General features: G+C 38.5%; 1 protein-coding gene across 1 annotated transcript in view; it reads right to left on the bottom strand.

Annotated features, from left to right (window-relative positions):
- Syt9 (synaptotagmin 9) overlaps positions 1–18,974 on the bottom strand; it is a 149,439-nt gene extending 130,465 nt beyond the window's left edge. The window contains exon 1 of the mRNA XM_070035394.1: positions 18,762–18,974. Coding sequence (XP_069891495.1) covers positions 18,762–18,974 — 213 coding nt within the window. The remainder of the gene's footprint in view (positions 1–18,761) is intronic.
- Between the last annotated feature and the right edge of the window lie 1,575 nt (positions 18,975–20,549).

The following is a 20,549-nucleotide window of genomic DNA, read 5'->3' as shown; positions in this document are numbered from 1 at the left end:
TAAATGGTGATTAGGGGATTAAAGGAGGCAAGTGATATACCACTTGTGAGCCATCTCTCTGGAGATGATGCTGTGTAGTGGGGGAAGGGAGGGAATAAACATAAAACAGTATGAAGAGCTGTACAGAATGCAGAAAAGAGATATCGAGTGTGATACTCTGTCTACCACAAGCTACCCACAGCAGCACCAATATCTTGCACACTGGACACATTAGTATGTGACACTCTGGACTCAGTGATATCCCAGTTATACATGTAGATGTGTAACTTCCAGAGGATCTCTACAAACCTATTTTGAAATAGTATCTACTACTGGCCAAGATACAAAGCTTGAATACCTATTCATCACATATGGTCTGAGGAACAGTAGTTGACCCCCTAAACTGTGAAGGGCCAGAAAGAACCCATGAATAGATAATAAAAGTCATGGGACAAATGGAAAAATCAGTAGCTCAAAAGAGGCTGAGCTCTCAGAATAAATGGCCCATGACATGAAACAAATTAGTGCAAGAGGCAAATTAATTTGTGTACTGAGATTTATAAAACAGCAGCTTAGAGGAAGAAGTATGGCTGCAGCGGTAACCTCAAACAGATGCCCTTGAGATCGCAGCTGATCTAGAAATAAAAGAGCACACTTGCCAAAATAAAAGAGAAATTCAATAGAGGGGAAGTCAAGGATCTTAACTGAAGGGGAACCAAAACTTAATCACAGAAGCAACAACAAACCCCAAGACTCAAGAATTTAAATAAAAGATGGGAGATGTAGAATACTCACTCAGGCGGTCTGCTATGTAAAATTTCCAAAAGATTAGGTCAGAGAAAATAAAGGTAAAAATCATCATCAGAAGAAAAAGAATTAAATTTCCTAAAACTGAAAATCGATAGAATTCCACTAGGCACCTATTGTAAAATAATATTACCTCACATGAATTATTAAAAAATTTAAAACATAAACATCACAAAGATCATAAAATTTGAGAGAAAGAAAACTAATAAAAACACAACGAAATTAGAACCATTTCAGATTTCTTATTACAAATAGTAGATAATGAAATAATGTCTGAAAACTTCTGACAAAGATATCACTACCATGGAATTTTCTACCCAAACATGCTATTAATGAGGTGGCAAAGCCTATTTTTAGATATACTAGAAGTCAGAAGGGTTATTTCTATACATCTACCATCACAAGTCATTTACAGATGAAAATAAGACAGAATATACAGGGAAAAAATTACACTCAGCTCTTATCAGTGAAATAAAGGTTATCAGTACAGGAATTGAATAATAAGCCTAGATAGGAGCCCATCCAGCCTAGAGCAGTTATATAATCAAGCTTCTAAAATACCACATAGTTAAGAAATAATACATGAGACAAGTAAAATCTGAACCAAAATTGTAATGCCATTAGGTTATTGTTAATAACTTTTCTGTATAATAACTCTCTTGTGGTTATGCCTTATAAAAATGGAAATATTCAAGTCATATCATGTCTGGAATATTGTTCAAATTATAGATGGAAAAACACTGGCCATGAGTTGACAATTATTGACACTAAATTTTGGGCATGTGGAGCTTATTATATTATTCTCTATATTTCTGAATATGTTTGGCAATTTTCCAATGGCAAGTAAAAATAACACTTGCTTTGCTAGAGGAGAAAATGTTGATCTCTGACTTCAAACTTAGACATTTTTATTTAATATGTCTTGAGTCATGTTCAGAAGCTCAATTTTTAGTAGGCACCTCAAATCTCAGATGAATTTGATTCAGATGGCCTATAGACACCAATGAGTAAATCTGATGGAGACTACATGTGTACATATTAAGAACATAAGATACTTTCCTGCATGTATGAGTATGTAGGTTCAGAACATAAGATACTTTTCTGACCTTTAGGACAATTGTGTCTTACCGAATATAGATAACACCAGAAAATTTCATTAGTAAATCAGGCCATAGACAACTTGAGGATATCACATGATGCCTTGCAGGGAAAGTGGTAATATAATTAGAGAGAGGAAACAGACAAGACAAGACAACTCTGTTGCTGATATGTTGAGTGTTTCAGGAAATGGAAATGAGGAAATATTTTATTGGAATAAACTGTAGGGTTCAAATGGTATATTCCATGTGAGATTTCCCTCATCAGAAGCCCTTCCATTGACTACAAAGCCTTCATTTAATATTTCATTTTCTATATTTTTACACTTTAGACAATGAACATGTCTTACTTTAAAAAGTTTTAAAATATCATCCTATTGTTATAAACCTAAAAAGTACTAGAAAAATAAGTCCTGTTCAGATGAGGTACCCAGTGAAGAACTTAGCTCCATACACAAACAGAAGTAGGCTAAAGGGTATCTTTTGAATGGTGACCCTGAAACATTTTAAATAAAAAGCATACAAGAGAGTTAAGGGTAAAATTAGGTGCTTTGGTATTAAAATGATTGAACTTGAATTGTCTGGAAAATGTAATACTTCAGAGCCAATACTTCAGACTATGAAATTACCCCAAGCCCTTATAGAATAGTATTTATGAACACAGATTCTTGAGTCACACAATGAAGATCTGCATTCTAGTATTAACTACATAAATTTCCCGGTGTCTGGATTTGTCACAGTAACCTTAAGATCATAATACTCTTCACCTCTTAGGGTCGTAATGAATTCTTAGAATAGTACCTAATGGGTTGTTTTTTTTTTGAGTGTGTGTTTTTAAGGATCAGTCTGTTCCATATCCAGACTTATTCTTACTGCCAATAAGCAACACAGTAGTTACTAAAGGCCACCTTTAGTTACTGAAGCCCTCTGTAGCTTTATGAAATGGCCTGGCATCAAGCAAAAATCAGGTATTCTATTAGTACTTTAATGAACAGAATTGCTGAGGACAAAGACAAGGAGCTCCCATTGCAGGGACTGATATTTGCTAAGAACTAAACCACGGATACAAAACAATTAAACCTAGTTTTCCACTCAAGGAACTTTGAGTCAAGAATAGTCAGTAATGCTATTTTCAATTCATGGAGTACTACTAGAGCCCAGAAGTTAGGGATACATAAGTAAATATGGTATAAAAGATTGACAAAACTGGTATGAAGACATAGGAGTACTGCATTAACATGCATACCATGTTGCAGTTCCACATGTGAACATCCACAGGTAGAAGCAGCTTTGCAACTAGTTAGAAGGTAGAGATTGGGAAAAGGTTGAAATGTAGGCTTGACAAGGCCTACATTGAGGAACCTCCATACTGCTCTCCAAAGTGGTTGAACAAGTTTATACTCCCAACAATGCAGTAGGGTTCTCTTTTGGCCACATCCCTCCAGCATCATTTGTTAATAGATTTCTTGATTATAGCCATTCTAACTGGGATGAGGTGCAATCTCAATGTTGTTTTGATTTGCATTTCTTTTATGGCTAGAGAAGTTGAGCATTTCTTCATGTGTCTATTGGCCATTCTTATTTCCTCTTCAGAGAAGTCTCTCTTTAAACCTTTAGCCCATTTATTAATGGGGTGATTGTTTCTTTGAGGATTTGTTTTTTGGAGATTTAATTTTTTGAGTTCTAAGTATATTTTAGATATGAGGCCTTTGTCTGTTATATGACTAATGAAGATCTTCTCCCAATCCGTGGATTTCTATTATCTTGCTAACTATGTCCTTTGCCATATAGAAGCTCTGCAGTTTCCTGCAATCCCATTTGTCCAAACTTTCTTTGATTTGTTTCTGGGTCTTTATTAAGAAAATTTCAGGAGCCCTAGTTTCTCCTATTCCTTACTGTAATATTTTCAGGGTGTCTACTTTTACTTTGAGGTCTTTGGTCCATTTGGAGTGACTCATATATAAGGATCTAGCTTTAGTTTCCTACAGGATCAAGAAACTGTGGTATATATACACAATGGAATTCTATGCCGCCATCAGAAAGAATGACACCACCCCATTTGTTAGGAAATAGAAAGACTTGGGAAAAAAGTATATTAAGTGAAGTAAACCAGACCCAAAGAAACATAGGTCCCATGGTTTCCCTTATCTGCAATAACTAGTATATGTCTAGGATAATCTTACCAGACAAGCAGAAAAGGTCAAAAGCTATGTACATATGACCATATGAAAAATTAAAACCAGAACATTATAGCAGCAATTTAAAAATTATCTAATAAAAAGTATTAGGAATCAAAAAATTTTATTAAAGGCATAGACATTTGTAATATTCGTATGGGCCATTTAACTGTTCATATACTTTGTTCTTTTTTCCAGTGAGTTGTGGATTGTGCATTACTCTGCAGTTTTTCGAGGGTTTTATGACAGATAAATTAATATTATCTCACGCATCGGGTTGCTATTTTCTTTAAATATATTAAAATATATATTCATTTATGGAATTATAGAATTTTACCAATAAAAATACGATGCTAAGTGAAATGACACCAAGATAGGGACATAGTGGTTGTTTCTTTGTCGCTGTTATTTTTAATATACTATCTGATTTTTTGTTTCTTTTGTATGTTCTTCCCCCATGGTATAACCCCTGTTGTCACTGTATTTCATTCCGGTGCCCTACATCTTGTATATACATTTTTCTAATTTGGGGAGGGGAAAGGGAATAACAAACTGCTGAAACAAGGATGCAGGTTGGCCCATTGTAATACTGAGATAGATGTACAAGACAGTATGTTGAAAATGAACTTTACAACTTTGTGAGGGAGGAGGGGGGAGTTGAGGAGGTGGGAGGGAAGGGATGGTAGGGGAAAAACAAAGGAGAGGGTAACAATGCTATAAGGCCTACATTAAATAAACTAGATAGAGTGATTCTGATGAAACTCAGAAAGAAAACTGTAGAAAGCCTCAATATTCTTAAGAAATTACCCAGTAATCATGAATGGAATGATGCCATAAATAGAAATTGTAACGACTACTCTGATTTGGTCTCAGAAGGCAAGGAGGAATACATTGCTAGAAACAAAGAAGAAAAGATGATCGTTGTTATAAAGTGGCAAAAAACCCCCAAACCCATGGCTGAATTGTGGTCATGTTCAATGGTTTTTATGAAAGGCAGAACTTGTGAACAAAATTGCATCTTTAGCTGAAGTTTCCAGGCAGCATAGTTCTTCCTAACTGAAATTACAGTGGACTTAGAAAAGAGAAAAAAAATCACTTAAAATGCATTTATTAAGCAAACAGGAACTAAAATCTAAAGATTTGGAAAATTTTCCACTGTTTTATATTGCAAAAAAGCAAATGAGAAAGCATGTTGGGAAAAGAACACAAATACATGAGCTATGAAAATCTTTGATAAGGAGATCAATATAGTTGTGAACCACACACTTACCCAGCCAACTCCACCTGTCATTCAAACAGACAGTTTGAATGAAAGGGGAAGGAAATAGAAAAGAACCAAGGAAGGTTGTCAGATTCTAATTTTATAGGACAAGACCATATCGGGGAATATGCCATATTATTTAAAACAGGGAAAGAATAACCCTGAAGAAGGTATCAGGTCATCAGGGTGCTTCCTTGCTGTCAACAGGCCACATGGCCTCTAACCCAGAGATGTGCTGGTGTCCCAGAGGCATTGGTTGGGACCACCTGAAAGAATCCCCAGAGTACAATTCATGCTTGGCAGAGCTGGGGAAGCAGAGCCACAGTCCTCTGTCTGGAAGCAGGGACTGGTGCTACAGGGAGATATTGGTCCAGTAGGCCTGGAGGGAAGAAAGTTTTTGAGCCTCAGCATCTCATAAAGTTTACCTTTGGGTTTGGATTTACTTGGGACTGGTCATTTCTTCTTCTTTTTCCTCTTTTGGAATAGAGGTATCTATTTCTATGCTTGCTTTACTGGTATGGTGTAGGCAGGAAAAAAAGAAACAATGACACATGAAAGCCAGGGAACCGGTATAGCGGCATATCTGAGTACATCTTGCTAACATCCTGCTCCACCATTGCCTTAGAAAAACAGTTCACTATGGATGAAGCTAGTTCTTGGTACACTGCCACACATCCCCATCAATGACCCTGACAGAGAGTTTCCCAACTCTAGAGGTTAGCCACAGGCTTCATTTACATCACATTATTGTTGCAATTTCTTGCTTGTACCTCCCCTCAAATTACCATCTTGGCTCAAAGGATACCTTGCTGAGGTAAACCATTCCTCATTCCCCAATTCTTGGCAACATCCTCCTATTTCTTGGCAAACTCAAACAGTATGTACATATCCTTAACATAATTATTAAACCCTATTCATGAAAGTACCTAAGAAGCAAGAGCTTACTGCATTTAATTGCTTTGGTCAAGCTACCCCACTCTGTTTCCTTTAGAGGTGTATAATTGCTTTACAGTCACGTTGACTTTTAATAAAATCTAGCTTTGCTAGATTTGCTCTGTTAAAAACTCTTCTGGTATCTGGCCCTAAATTCTTTCTTTGGTGAGACCAAGAATCTGACATTCATCTCCCTTGACACTGCCACTGAATTTTGGAAACGTATAACTTGTTTTGATTTCACAAGTTTACAATTTGAAGAGAAACTGTCTCAGGATGAATCATACCATGAGTTTCATTCATATCTGATTTAGATGACAGTGAGATCAGATTTTGGACTTTTAGATTTTTAGAGTTAATGCTGGAAGAAGTCAATGTAGAGGGGATTTTGGATACAATGAATGTATTTTGCAAGTAAAAAGTATATACATTTTAGGGTACCAGGGGAACAGTCCCATAGACAAATTAGTTTTGTCCCCTCAACATCATATGTTGAAATCCTAACCCCAATGTGATGGTATTAGAGGATGTAGTCTTTGGGGAGTGATGGGATTAGTATTATCTCATAAAAGACACCTTTCCCAAGTGTTCCCACTCCCTTTGTGAGATGGCTTTCTGTGAACCAGAAAGCGGAACCTCACCAGATACTGGATCTACTGACACCCTGGTCCAGGGCTTCCTGTCAGCCAGGAAGTAAATGTCTGCTTTCTACAGCCATCCAGCATACGGTATTCTGCAAAAGCAGCCTAGACTGACTAAACACCATAGAGGGGGAGTGAGTCAAACAGTCAAAAAACTACTTGTAAACCACATTTCATATACCAAGACCCAAACCTGGATTATTTGGCTATGTGGTCAAAACACCAGGAGAAAGGGTCAGCCAGGTTTCTATGTTGCATACAGCACTGTCTGCTCAGTTGTACACAGTAGCCTGGAAAGAGCTTCCATAGTCTAAGGGACCAAGGCTTTGTACCATTTATATTTTGTGACTATGATAAGTCACTGCCCCACTATGGTCCTCATCTGTTCTAAAGGACTGGGACAGGGCTTTTGTATTCTGTGGTTCCTGTAAAACTGCCAAATGACGTTGGGTTCACAGCAATGTCTGCCATGGGGGCTAAAGTCATTGTAATAATTCCCATTAGTGACCACAAGTCAGAGTGTTCTCCAACTGGAGCTACAATTTAGGGGTCATTCCTGCTTTTTTATGCTTGCGGCAGACATTAAGGTTCTCTTAGCACTGGCTCACAGTGAAAATTGCAAGGATTAAGGGGTATTAACTTGGGCCTGCAGAGGCCATATCATTATTAGGGTACTGAGACAGGTAAACAAGAAACAGAGTGCATGGCTGCCCTTAATTCTAAGAAATCCAAGGGGTTAGTCAAATGAAGCAGAACATGCTAAGTCGCGAATGGCACCAACTTCATTTTTTTCTGGCACTAGCATGAAACAAGGCACTCCTGTAACAGGACTGTGTCTCTGGCCTCCATATCCTATGCTCAGAAAGCTACCCCAAAGATTCCTCCTGTGTAACTAAGCAGCTGGCCTCAAATTAGTGTTGAGAACATTTTCTGTTGCATCTGTTATTTGTAAAGTGCTGGCTCATGGGTGTGACAGCTCCTCCTCACACAAGCATTGCCACCTTTGCCTCAGCCTGATGGGGCAGGGGCTGCCGAGGCTGGAGCCAAAAGCACTCCAGGCTAGAAACGAGCTCTTTTGTCCATAGTCCCTCAGCCCCAAAGCCCCTGCTCTCTACATAACAAGAAGGTTCAGGAATCGTGATCAGGTTTGACACTGTGCCAGAAATTATTTAATTCAGAAAAAAAGAGCCTACTTTAAAAGAATACTTACCACTCACTATATTGGAAGTGCTGGGAAAATCTACAATGTATGTATGTATGTATGCATGTATGTATGTATGAATGTATGAATGTATTTATGTCTGTCTGTCTGTGTCTGTCTGTCTGTCTGTCTGTCTGTCTGTCTCTATCTATCTATCTATCTATCTATCTATCTATCTATCTATCTATCTATCTATCTGTCTATCTACCTACCTACCTACCTACCTACCTATCTATATTATGAGGTAAAGCTTAGTGTAGAGCAAATGAAAACTCTCAGATGTGCTAGAATTCTTGTGAAATAATAGAAAATTGGACATACAGGATGACGTTAGATAATGGGGGATATCTGCCTGAAAACAACACTTTGAAACACAACTCAATAATATATGGGGACAAGAATTAGGCATCAGGAAGTGGTGCTGTGGCTCAAGTAGTAGAGCGCTTTCTTGAGCTGAAGAGCTGAGGGACAGCGCCCAGGCCCAGAGTTCAAGCCCCATGACCGACCCCCCCCAAAAAAAATTAGGCATCAACAGGCACCCATAGAAAATGGTAACTATCTTTGCCATCAGTGCTGGGTAGGGCTCTAGGGAATTGGGATTCAGAAACTGGAGACCTGGTAACCACCTGCTGCCTGCTGGAAAACTGAACTGCCTGCAATGTCTTTTCTTTTTTTTTTTTGTCAGTTGTGGGGCTTGAATTCTGCGCTTAGGGACTGTCCCTGTGCTCTTCAGCTCAAGGCAAGCACTCTACGGCTTGAGCGGTTTTCTAGTGGTTTATTGGAGATAAGAGGCTCACGGACTTTCCTGCCCAGGCTGGCTTTGAACCGCGATCCTCATATCTCAGCCTCCTGAGTAGCTAAGATTACAGACGTGAGGCACCAGTGCCCGGCAGCCTGCAATGTCTTATGGAACATTTCTCACCTCTACAATGGCGTGGGGGGAAATCCTCCTTGCCTTGCTATGCACCTACATCTGTATAAAAGCTCATCATAGTACTTTCATAGGTTTTCCTGACATTCTGTTTAAGCCTAGCACTGCTGCACTGGTCCAATAATTCATACCTCCTACAGGCTCCTTATCAAACATTTTCAGTCAGAGACCTTTACTAGGTCAAATCTAGTCTTGCTTTGATCCCATTTATGCTTAAATCTCTCATCTACCATGGGAAACAGGATCAAAAGGCTGCTGACAAGCATCGTTGTGAGCCACTTAGAAAAATCTCACGGTATAATGTCTCATGTGAGAATGTTTCCTCCCATTTTTTTACCCTCATGTGGAATAATAACTCCTCTAATTGATCCCAGGCACCTCTTTCAGTCTTTCGTTCTCTGTTCATAGGGGAGGTGGACCATTTGCTTAGTAAGCTCAGTCTCAGTTTACCTCCCGCTTCTATTTGGTATCTGTTTACCTATATAGACATGGTACAGTCTTAGGAAGTTTGTTTTGTTTCTGGACCTCAGAGTTAGGCAGTCTTTCCTCCCTGAATCTTCCTTAGACACAGGTCTTTGACTAAAATAATTGCTGAGTTATTTAAGCATATAATATTTTTGTTTGTAAAAGTAAAACTATTGTTTTGGTATCTAGAATTGTCACAGATGACAAGATTTTAGCTTTTGTTGGTACCAGGAATTGAACTCAGGACTTCATGCTCACTTAGCTTTCTTGCTCACAGCTAGTACAATTGAGCTATGGCTCCAAGCTATGGCTTAAGAGTTTGTTAATTAATTGAAGATGTAGTCTCTCTGATATTTCTACCACAACTGGCTTTGTACCAAGATCCTCTAAGTCCTAGCTATTCAAGGTGAGCCATCATTGCTTTTTGATTGTCCTGGGATTTGAACTCAGGGTCTTGCTTTTGCTAGACAGGTGCTCTAGTGCTGAGCCATGCTTCTATCCCTAAAGTTACAGATATGAACATCCTGAAGATTTAATACATAAACCTTATTGGTGCCCAACAGCTCTCCAGGACTCACCAAGATCCTGCACTCCTTTTCAAAATCTGTTAGGAGACACTAGAGAGAGTGTCTCACTTGTCTTTAAAATAAATCTGTATTCGTTTTTCAGGTCATTTCCTCATATATACATATATGTATATATATGGGTATATATATATATATATATATATATAATATATATATATATATATATATAGTTTCTTGCTCAACTTCTGTTCCCTGAAAGCAAAATCCCTGCCCCCATATCTTACCTTCATATTAATATAAGCATGGGAATTCTCTGCCCACTCCAGCAAAGGCTCAGCCAGCAAAGAACACAAGCAGTCTGCTGTCAGCTATGCCAGATATCTAAGGGTCAAAGGCCCTTAATAGTTATACTGTCTTAACACTTGCATTTTAAATTTTTCAATAGGGAATAGTGAAAGTTCCATTCATTCCAAATCTACTCTGTATGCTCCCCATTCTCTGGGTCATTGGAGACTTACCCATGTGAATTACAACTCAGGACTCTCTTTTGCTTCTACTGAGTTCAGTCAACAAAAACTGAAGGGCAAACAGAAAGGGCAGGTGTTTTTTTTTTTTAATTCTCACAGCTATCTTCCTGTGAAATCACCATGTTGCATGTAGACCTCTGATGAAAACTACAGCTTTTCTTCAAGGTTTTTTCTTACCTGTGGGCAATGCTATAGCATCTTTCTGTGACTGGCCCTAAAGTACTGCACTGCCTTATGCTGGTTCCCTTGAGTCCTGACAATATCTTTACAAAGGGTCAAATTACCACATCTGACTATGCCATCTATTTCCACGGGGACCCAGACTGATTCGCTGAACAGATTATTTTCTATTCTGGACCTTACCTCTAGTCAGCAGGATAACTTTGGAGAAATCATACTCATATCTTGGCCTAAGATTCCTAATATTCAAAATTAGATGCAGTGAGATGGAAGGACCTTCCAGAGCTCATGTTCTCGAATGAAGTGAGAAATTCTATCTGTGAAGTATCTTGTGCAACCCAGCATGAAGTCTGGCACACAACAGGCACTCCATCTCTGATAAGTTATGTATCATTTCCATTTTTATATCCATTTCTTCCTCCATTAAAATTTTTTTCCTTAAGGAAAAATAACTGGTAAGGAAACCTGTGTTTAAGTAGATAGAGAGCTAGCATTAAAATTACTTGTCCAAGCTAAAAATAGAGATCCAAGCCTGTAATCTTTGATACTTAAGAGGCAAAGATTGAAGGAGCATAGTTCAAGGCCAGTTTGAGCATAAAATTCATGAGACTCCATCTTCACCCATGGCTAGGTGTGAAAGTATGTGCCCATTTCCCAGCTATATGGGAAGCACACTGACAGGCACAGTGGCCAGAGTCTGTTATTCTAGGAACAAGGGGAAGAGCAAATAGGAGAATCACAATCCAGGCTGGCTTGGAGTGAGACTCTATCCCAACACAAAAAGAGACAGGCAGAGTGGTTCAAGTGGTAGAGTGGCTGCTTACCAAAAATTAGGCCCTGAGTTCAAACCCTAGTATTACCCACAAATAAGGAAGGAAAAGATTGTTTGCTCGCTTTTTTTTATTGGAAAGGATAGTATTTTGCTCTTCTTTGAACATTGAACAATGTGTGATTCAGGAGACATACACTGTTTATTAAGTTAGCTTTATAGCACATTGTGCTGGTCTGTCTCTTGTGAAGATGTTATGGAACAGGGGGACGGCAACCTATGCAGAATATACCAGAGACGCACCATCTTCATGAGAAGCACTTAGGGCCAGTTGATATCTCCACATAATCTTGATTCTACAGCCCAAACTAACCCTGGAAGATCTTTTCCTGAGAAACAGTCTACAGATGCAAAGCTGCTTAGAGTCAGAACAAAGACTAGATTCTTTTTTTTTTTTTTTTTTTTTTTTAAATTGTATTTTATTTTATTTGAGAACATACTGTACAGAGGGGCTACAATTACATGGGCAGGATAATGCATACATTTCTTACCAAGCATTGCAGCCTCCTCCTTTGTTTACCCTTCACTTCCCTTCCCCGCCTCCCCCCTCCCCCCACCCAATTTTACCCCCCTCCCCCCACCCAATTATACCCCCCTCCCCCCACACACCGAAATTGTAAAGCTGGTTTTGACATAACATTTTGTACTTCTCATTGTTGCAACAGGTCCACCTGAATCCTTAAACGACTTGTTTGTCCCCATCTCCTCCACATGTTATACTGACATCAAATATAGTGAAAGCGGGGGTTACACTGTGGGGGAGGGACATACAAAGCAACAAAGAAATAATCTTATAAATGCATTAGAAACACATGCATGAAAGAAACGAAAACATTAAAATACATATTTAAGGGTTCATTTTCCTAACATCACATTATCTGACCTTTTCCGCTTGACTCATACCTATACTAGATATTGCAAATAAGGGAAACCATGGGACCTATGCTTCTTTGGGCCTGGCTTACTTCACTTAATATAATTTTTTCCAAACCTTTCCATTTCCTAACAAATGGGGAAATGTCATTCTTTCTGATGGAGGCATAGAATTCCATTGTGTATATATACCACATTTTCTTGATCCATTCATCTACTGAGGGGTATCTGGGTTGGTTCCATATCTTAGCTATGGTAAATAATGCTGCAATAAACATAGTTGTGCTGGTAGCTTTAGTGTGGTCTTGTTTGTAAACATTTGGGTAAATGCCCAAAAGTGGGATTGCTGGATCATAGGGGAGATCTATGTGAAGAAAGACTAGATTCTTATTCACATTTGTTCCTCCATTTTTCCCTCTTTGTCTGATTTGGATCCTGGTCCATGGCTAAAAACATACTGATCAAACTTATAACTGTTTACTAGTATGGATTCTTATTCCCCAAATCCAAATGTACTTCTAGGTTATGGATCTTTTTGTGCTAAAACCAGACTGAGATTCAGATGTGTGTAAATTCCTTGAGAGCATGAGCTTTATGTCTTTGAATTTAACTATCAACTTTGTAAAAATTACATGACTCGAAGTCAACTTCCTTTTAAGAACTATTTCATGCTACTAAAATGAAGGCAGCTTCTTTTAACTCCATAATTTTCCTCCAGTACTCATGATAAAAAAAGTGTCATTTATTTTTATCAGAATGGTTAATAATTCTGATATCTGACCAAGAAATGTAGTAATTGTTCCGGGAAGCATTAATCAGTAAAGAAAATAATACTTATGATCAATACAACTTCTTCTTTGCTGCTGTTGTTTCTGTTGAGGTACCAGGGTTTGAGCTCAGGGCCTTGTGCTCACTTGGCTTGTTTGTTCACAGCTGGTTTTCTACCATTTGAACCATGCCTCCACCCTGGCTTTTTGTTGGTTATTTTGGAGTTTCTTGGACACAGCCCAGGCTGGCTTCCAGTGAGAATCTCAGCCTCCTGAGTGACTAGAATTACAGGCATGAGCCATCAACTCCTAACTACAATACAACTGACACCGGATGGTAACCAGAAGATACAAGGATGCAAGTACTTCTCAGTGTTCTTCCTAAGTTTGCCTTCCATGAATTACACAAATTCTACATACATACAAATTACATGGTAGGTAGAACTACAGCCATAAAAAGACACTGATGGTTTTTCCTAAGGCACTTGTGTAATCTCATTCCTTTTTTTTTTTTTTTTTTTTTGGTCAGTCATGGGGCTTGAACTCTGGGCCTGGGTACTGTTCTTCAGCTCTTCAGCTCAAGGCTAGAGCACTACCACTTGAGCCACAGCGCCACTTTCAGTTTTCTGAGTGGTTTACTGGAGATAAGAGTCTCATGGACTTCTGTGCCCAGGCTGGTTTTGAACCTTAATCCTCAGATCTCAGCCTCCTGAGTAGCTAGGATTACAGGCGTGAGCTACCGGTGCTTGGCTGTCTCATTCCTTTTTAAATCAAGTATCTTTTTACATGTGAAAGCAATGTAGCAAAATCTGCATCACATCAACTTTACCATTCTGACCACTGTAAAATCTCCCACTGACTAGCCCAAGTGCATTCACGCTGTTACCATCATACCACCTATAGAATCTTCACCACCCTACACTGAAACCTGTACCCATTAAATTTGAACTCCACATTTCTTACGCCACACCCTCTAGCCCTTCATAACCACTGTCTACTTTATGCTTCTAAGATAAATCAAGTATTGTGTTTCATTTGAACAAAGGATAATGACCACAGCTTCACCTTGCAAATGTGTATAGACAAAAAGGAGCTAGAGAGCCCAGGTAGGTTGCTTCCCATATCATATATAAAGAGAGTGAAAGAATATTCCAAATGATATTCTGGATACTGAAGTGGGGAAAAGGATGTAAAATATAAATGGGTGCTTTACTGACATTCTCCAGATCCTCTGACTCTGAATAGCAATGAACTCTCCTGAGGGTACACAGCACTTCTTGTACCCCTGTGGGCAAGCATCAGAATCCTGAGCCCCCAGAGAACAAACAGCATTGCCATGAGACCCCCCACTCAGGAGGCTGAGGTCTGAGGGTTGAGGTTCCAGCCTGGCAGGAAAGTCCATGAGACTCTCATCTCCAGCTAATCAGTAAAACAATGAAAGTGGATTTATGGCCAAATGGCAGAGTACTAGCTTTGATCAAAAATGCCAAAAGACAAGCTAAGGGACTCAAATCCCCAAGTTCAAGCCCAAGTACCAGCATATACACGCGCGCGTGCGCACGCACACACTCACACACACACGGATTAGCCTGAGTTAGAAGTGCTTTCCAAATGCCATAAATGAGATAAGACACTGGTGAAAGAAAGAATGAAGGCTAGAGAGGGCAGAGTTTTCATACCTCCAGGAAGAAACTGAAGCTGTTGTAGATCAGATGGTGGACTACAGTGAGAGCGGGGGCCAGTGGGCAGCAAAGGAACGCAAACAGGGCAACATTTGAGAAGGAAAATAGAACAGTACAGATGAAAGCTGTTGGATCAATTGAAAGACAACAGAGTTGAAAGAAGTGGCTCATTTATATAAAGTATTGTTCTTCACTGTACCTCCCATGAGGAGCTCATTGGAAAACATGATAGGACAGGGACCCTTCCTATTCCTTTCCTTAATAGGTAAAAGCAAATGACCCAGCAAACTTAAATTAAAAAATAAAAAGCTAGTTACTTCACGTAGGCACACAAGCAAGACAGGCAGGTAGCTATATGGATTACATAAAAATGAAGAGGAATAAAGAGAATTGAAGCTACTGGAAATGATGAGATACTGCCATAAAAATATATGAGAATCAAGTAGGTGATGGGAAATTGAATAGTTAGATGTTTATTTTGCAAATAAATATAAATCTGTAGGTTTACTAAAACTAATAATATTCAGGTACAAGGCCCCTCTTAAATCTTTCTGTCAAAGTACTCTTTTATAAAATATCACTGCCTCCCTAAACAAGGATCCAAGTCTCTCTCAGGAATCTCCAGGGCCCTTGCAGATTACTATTTATCTCCTACTACTGTAACTCTACAGGTGTATGTTAAAACAGTCTAACAATCCTGCAAAACTAACTGTAGGAAGGAACTATCTTTTCTATTTGCTATAATGTCATCATGCTTCTTTCAATTATGGCTATATGGACTGTTATATTTTGCCTGGAAAATCCTCTTGACCTACAGTTGTAGCCTCAGCCATGCATGAGAAATAGGTAGGGGGAATCACAATCCAAGGTTGGCCAGGCAAAAAGCAAGAAACTCTATCCAAAAAGTAACTGAAAGCAAAAAGGTTTGTGGTTGTGACTCAGAGGGTAGATCTCTTGCCTATCAAGTACAAGGTCCTGGGCTCAAATCTCATTGCCACATATATACATGCATACAAAAGTAAACACATACAAAGTAAGTATATATACATACATACAAAAAATACCCTAAATGGTATTTTGATGAGATAACTTACTAAATATGTAACAAGAAAGTGGGATGAATGCAAAAGATGCTTGATAGTCTTTATGTGTTACTTATTGTCTTGGAAATTTCAAGTTCTTTGCTGTTTTATAATTTATTAGAAATTAGTGGGAGAAAACAAGGGAAGGGTAACACTTTGATAAAGAACTGTACTCATTACCTTCCTTATGTAATTGTAACCACTCTGTACATCACCTTTACAATAAAATAAAATAAAAAGAAATTAGAAGGGAACCTCTATTTCATTGTTCTCAAATGAGGAAACAAAACTTGCCAGCAGGACATGGTGACATATGCCGGTAAATCTAGTACCCAGGAGACAAAGATAAAGGGATTGTAAGTTAAAAGCCAGCGAGATCCCGTCTCAAAAAGAAATAAAAGTAGATTATCTCATGGGAAAGAAATATTGACTAGGTTATGAACAAGAAGCTTGATCACGAAGGACATTCTTCCTTATAAAACAGGGAATGACTCAAGTTCTATTTGAATTTTGGACATTAAAGAAAGATAAACTAAGCCAGGCGCTGGTGGTTCACGCCTGTAATCCTAGCTACTCAAGAGGCTGAGATCTGAGGGTCACGGTTCAAAGCCAGCCCGGGCAGGAAAGACCGTGAGACTCCTATCTCCAATAAACCACCAGAAAACGGAAGTGGAGCTGTAGCTCAAGTGGTAGAGTGCTTGCCTTGAGCTGAAGAGCTGAGGGACAGCACCCAGGCCCAGAGTTCAAGCCCCACGACCAACAAAAAAAAAAAATGAAAGAAAAACTACACTGAGCTAAGAAACCATGTTCACAATAATGTTTGATTATTACTTAACTGTATCTTAAGAAAAAGAATAGACTTTCACAAATGAAAATTCATTTGGATTGAGACTGGTCAGAGTTCTGAACCTTTCACTCAAGAAAACTTAAAAAAAATCAAGCTTTTTGTAATCTCAGCAATCATGAAATAGAGACAGTAGGGTCACATGTTCCAGGAGAGCCGGGGCTCAGAAAACCAAGGGCCTAGCCCACAAAACAAATTATTACTATATAAGGGCATTAAAGGAAAGAAAAGCACCTGATCTTTACTATTAATTCCTCTGTAGTAAGATCTAGACTGAGACTACATGATGGAAAGAAAGGAAAGACTGACTCATACATCCTTCTGCAGCCAACTTTTGCCTCCTGCTATTTAAGAATATAGAGCAAAGAGACAAAAAGTAATCGAGACACTAGCAAACATAGAGGATTGAGCTCAGAGGACCCCTAAAGAGAAAACAGAAATTGAAAAGGAAGAAATTTATCATAAAAACAAAATAACATTTCCCAGTGTAAAACAAAGAAAGAGGAACAAGAAGAACGAAGAAGCACATACAGCCAGACATTGCTGGGAACAATTTAAAAGCTCAAGACTAAAAGCACCACCATCATCTAGATATGGAAACAATCAAGCAATTCTCTGCTGCTTCAAGACCATGGAAAAAACTACCTTTAAATCTTAAGAAAGCTGATTTCATTGTGGAATGTACACTTGCCAAATCATTAATCAAAATAGACAGAACCAAAACACTTTTAGAAAGTAAAAGATGCAATATTTAGAAATTTTATGTTAGGACGTACTATTTTAATATATATGTGTATATATATATATATAAAAGGAATACAAGAATGAGAAAATAGAGAAATTAATAACACAGAACTTGAACTTTATGTAACAGTGACAGGAAACTTGAGGGTCTTAGCTCTGCACAGGTTGGACAGAATCCTACAAATACCAGAAAGAGGAAAGTGGGCTCATCAAATAAAACAGGTACTTAAAAGACTGGCTGACCATAGTTAGAATATAGGGAAATGATGCTTCTTTAGTTTACAAAACAGTCTGAACATTTTAGGATAGAAAATATTATTAAATAGCTTAAGAACTGTAAAGTTAAAAATGTAACTTAATAAAAGATCAAAATAACATACTGAAGAAAAGTTGAAAATGGTTTATATGTGTATGTGTGCATGTGTTGTCTAAAGTTGGAGAAAAACTGAAATATATTACTTACAGCATAGAGGGACTTAACACAAACCAAAATAAACATGGCTACTTTAGGAGTGGACCCATAGGTAGAACTTGATCTCTCTCTCTCTCTCTCTCTCTCTCTCTCTCTCTCTCTCTCTCTCTCTCTCTCTCTCTCTCTCTCTCTCTCTCTCTCTCTCTCTCTCTCTCTCCCCCCCCTCCCTTTCTGTTTATCCTGTCTGAGAGAGTAAATTTTTTAAACATATATACAGGAATAACTTGGACTATCATTAAAATTGTAAATAAAATGTAGAGAGGTTAAATGTAAAGAAACAATGCTTTAAATAGAAAACTGAAGCTTTTTAAATTCTGACTAATGAGAATCATTTAGGGACAAGAAGGGCATGTCCCTCCCCCACGGTATAACCCCTGTTTTCATTGTATTTGATGTTAGTATAATTTGGGGAGGGGAAGGGAAAAAACAAATTGTTTAAATAGGGATACAGGTTAACCCATTGCAACAATGAGATGTACAAGATGCTATGTTGAAAAACAAACTTTACAATTTAGGCGGGGGTGGGGAGGGAGTGTAGTTGAGGAGGTGGGAGGGAAGAGATAGTAGGGGGAAAACTAAGGAGGAGGCAACCATGCTTGGTAAGAAATGTACTCATTGCCTTGCTCATGTAACTGTAACCTCTCTGTACAGTATTTTCACAATAAAAAAAACATTAAAAAATAAAAAGGGGCAGGGCAAACAGTTGTCCAAAAGTTCAGTTAAGCGCCTAAGAAGTTCTTACTCTCAGAAATATCCCATATTGCCCCCTACAGACCACTGGGAGTGGAGCACCTAGATGGCTACAGAAGGGTTCTGAGTCTATGCCCACACTGTTCTTGGAGACCTGTTCCAAGAAGAAACTGTAATTAGCATTGCTTGTCATAGGGCACAGTTGCTTCACCTTCTGTGCTTGCTTCTGTGAACCCACACCTCCAACTTCCACTCCCTTGGCCATAGCATCTAGTTTTATGGTGAAGGGGTTGTTGTTGTTGTTTGGCCTGATCTGGAACTATGGAATCCACTGTACATTAAACATAGGTCTACACCAACCAACTTGGCCTGAAAACAGAAATTGGAAAATTGCACTCATGCTCAGAGATATGTTCCCCCAACTCCTTCCAGCCAAAAATATTGTCTGGGTTTTTATTTTATATATATTTTAATAATATGAAAGTCTTTTTTTCACTTTGCAAGTGTAAATTTTCATTAGAGAGACAAGCTTCCTTAATCTAATTAGGAATCCGCACACTCTTTGACAATTTTTACTTGAGGTAATAATATTTGAGCACCTGTAGGAGATTTTTGTATGACTGAAAAAGAGCCAAGTTGCTGGGTCACAGCCAATGTCCACAGCAGGCAAGAACAATTAGCAACTTCAGGCAATTTTGTGTTTATATTCATCTAGCAAGCAAAGTTTTCTGTAAGTAGGCCCCTGTGCAGTAATTATAAGGGTCAGTACCAAAAGTACTAGTGGAGGCCAGATTCCCACAGTAGGAAATTCAAACACACTCCATGAAATGTTCTTAGGGAACATAATAAAGTTATTTAATGCTTTGCTTGTAAGCCTAGCCCTCAGCAAACAGGGAGAGAGATGATGAATGTGCATTGCAGGCACATCAGTGATTCCATGACTACCTACAAATTCTATCAAAGAAAAAAATACTCTACAACACAGTTCTTTAACAAGACTTCTCATAAAAGTTGTGGCTTAAACCCTAATGTCTTTGCATATAGTAGGGAATTTCAAATTTCTTGCTCCTAAATCTTAACTTTAAATTATCTAGCTGAGTTTGCACAAAATGGCTCCAAAATCTGACTGAAATTATAGAAGAAGTATAAAAGTGGGAAACTATCAACTAAGTATGGGGCCCAGTCCTGAAATCCTAGCTACTTGGGAGGCAGATATCAGAAAGAGCTTGCTTGGCAGCCAATCCTGGCAAAAAGTTAGCAGGACATAACAGTACCTGTGATTCCAGGAATGCAAAGGGCAAAAATAAGAGGATCACAGTTTCATGCCCTCTCCTTGCAAACATGAAAGACCCTACCCCAAAAAACAACAAAAGCAAAAAAGGGTTGAGGGTATGATTGAAATGGCAGAGTGCATGCTTAGTAAGTAAGAGACCCTGAGTTCAGTATTGACAAAACAAAACAAAATAAAAAACTGATATGATCACATAATATCATTGTATTCAGACAGGCTTGTGCAAAGTATAAAGGCATCAAAAACAGTTTTGCTGAAATCATTATAAGATGTAACACGAGAGATACTTTTCCATGTCAGAATATCTACTGATGCAAAACATAGATCTAGCAAAAGCATGAGTCATAAATAATCGCCCAGCCATGACAGGGAAAACCTGTTTTATTGGATTTTAGCTCCTCTGTTTAGGAATTCTTTTCCACTCTGATGCTTAGGGTATGTTTTGCTATGTTTTGGTTTAGAAGAGCTGTATTTTCAGACAAATACGAAAATGTATGGCATCTGTCCTCCTGCATCAAACAGGCACAGAGCCCTATCACATATCTGTGA

This window comes from Dipodomys merriami, unplaced genomic scaffold (assembly GCF_024711535.1).
Source record: "Dipodomys merriami isolate MVZ:Mamm:240054 unplaced genomic scaffold, mDipMer1.0.p SCAF_25, whole genome shotgun sequence".
In the NCBI taxonomy this organism is placed as follows: domain Eukaryota; kingdom Metazoa; phylum Chordata; class Mammalia; order Rodentia; family Heteromyidae; genus Dipodomys; species Dipodomys merriami.
Note: the sequence above shows the minus strand (reverse complement) of the source record. Positions and strands in the feature narration are given on the sequence as shown.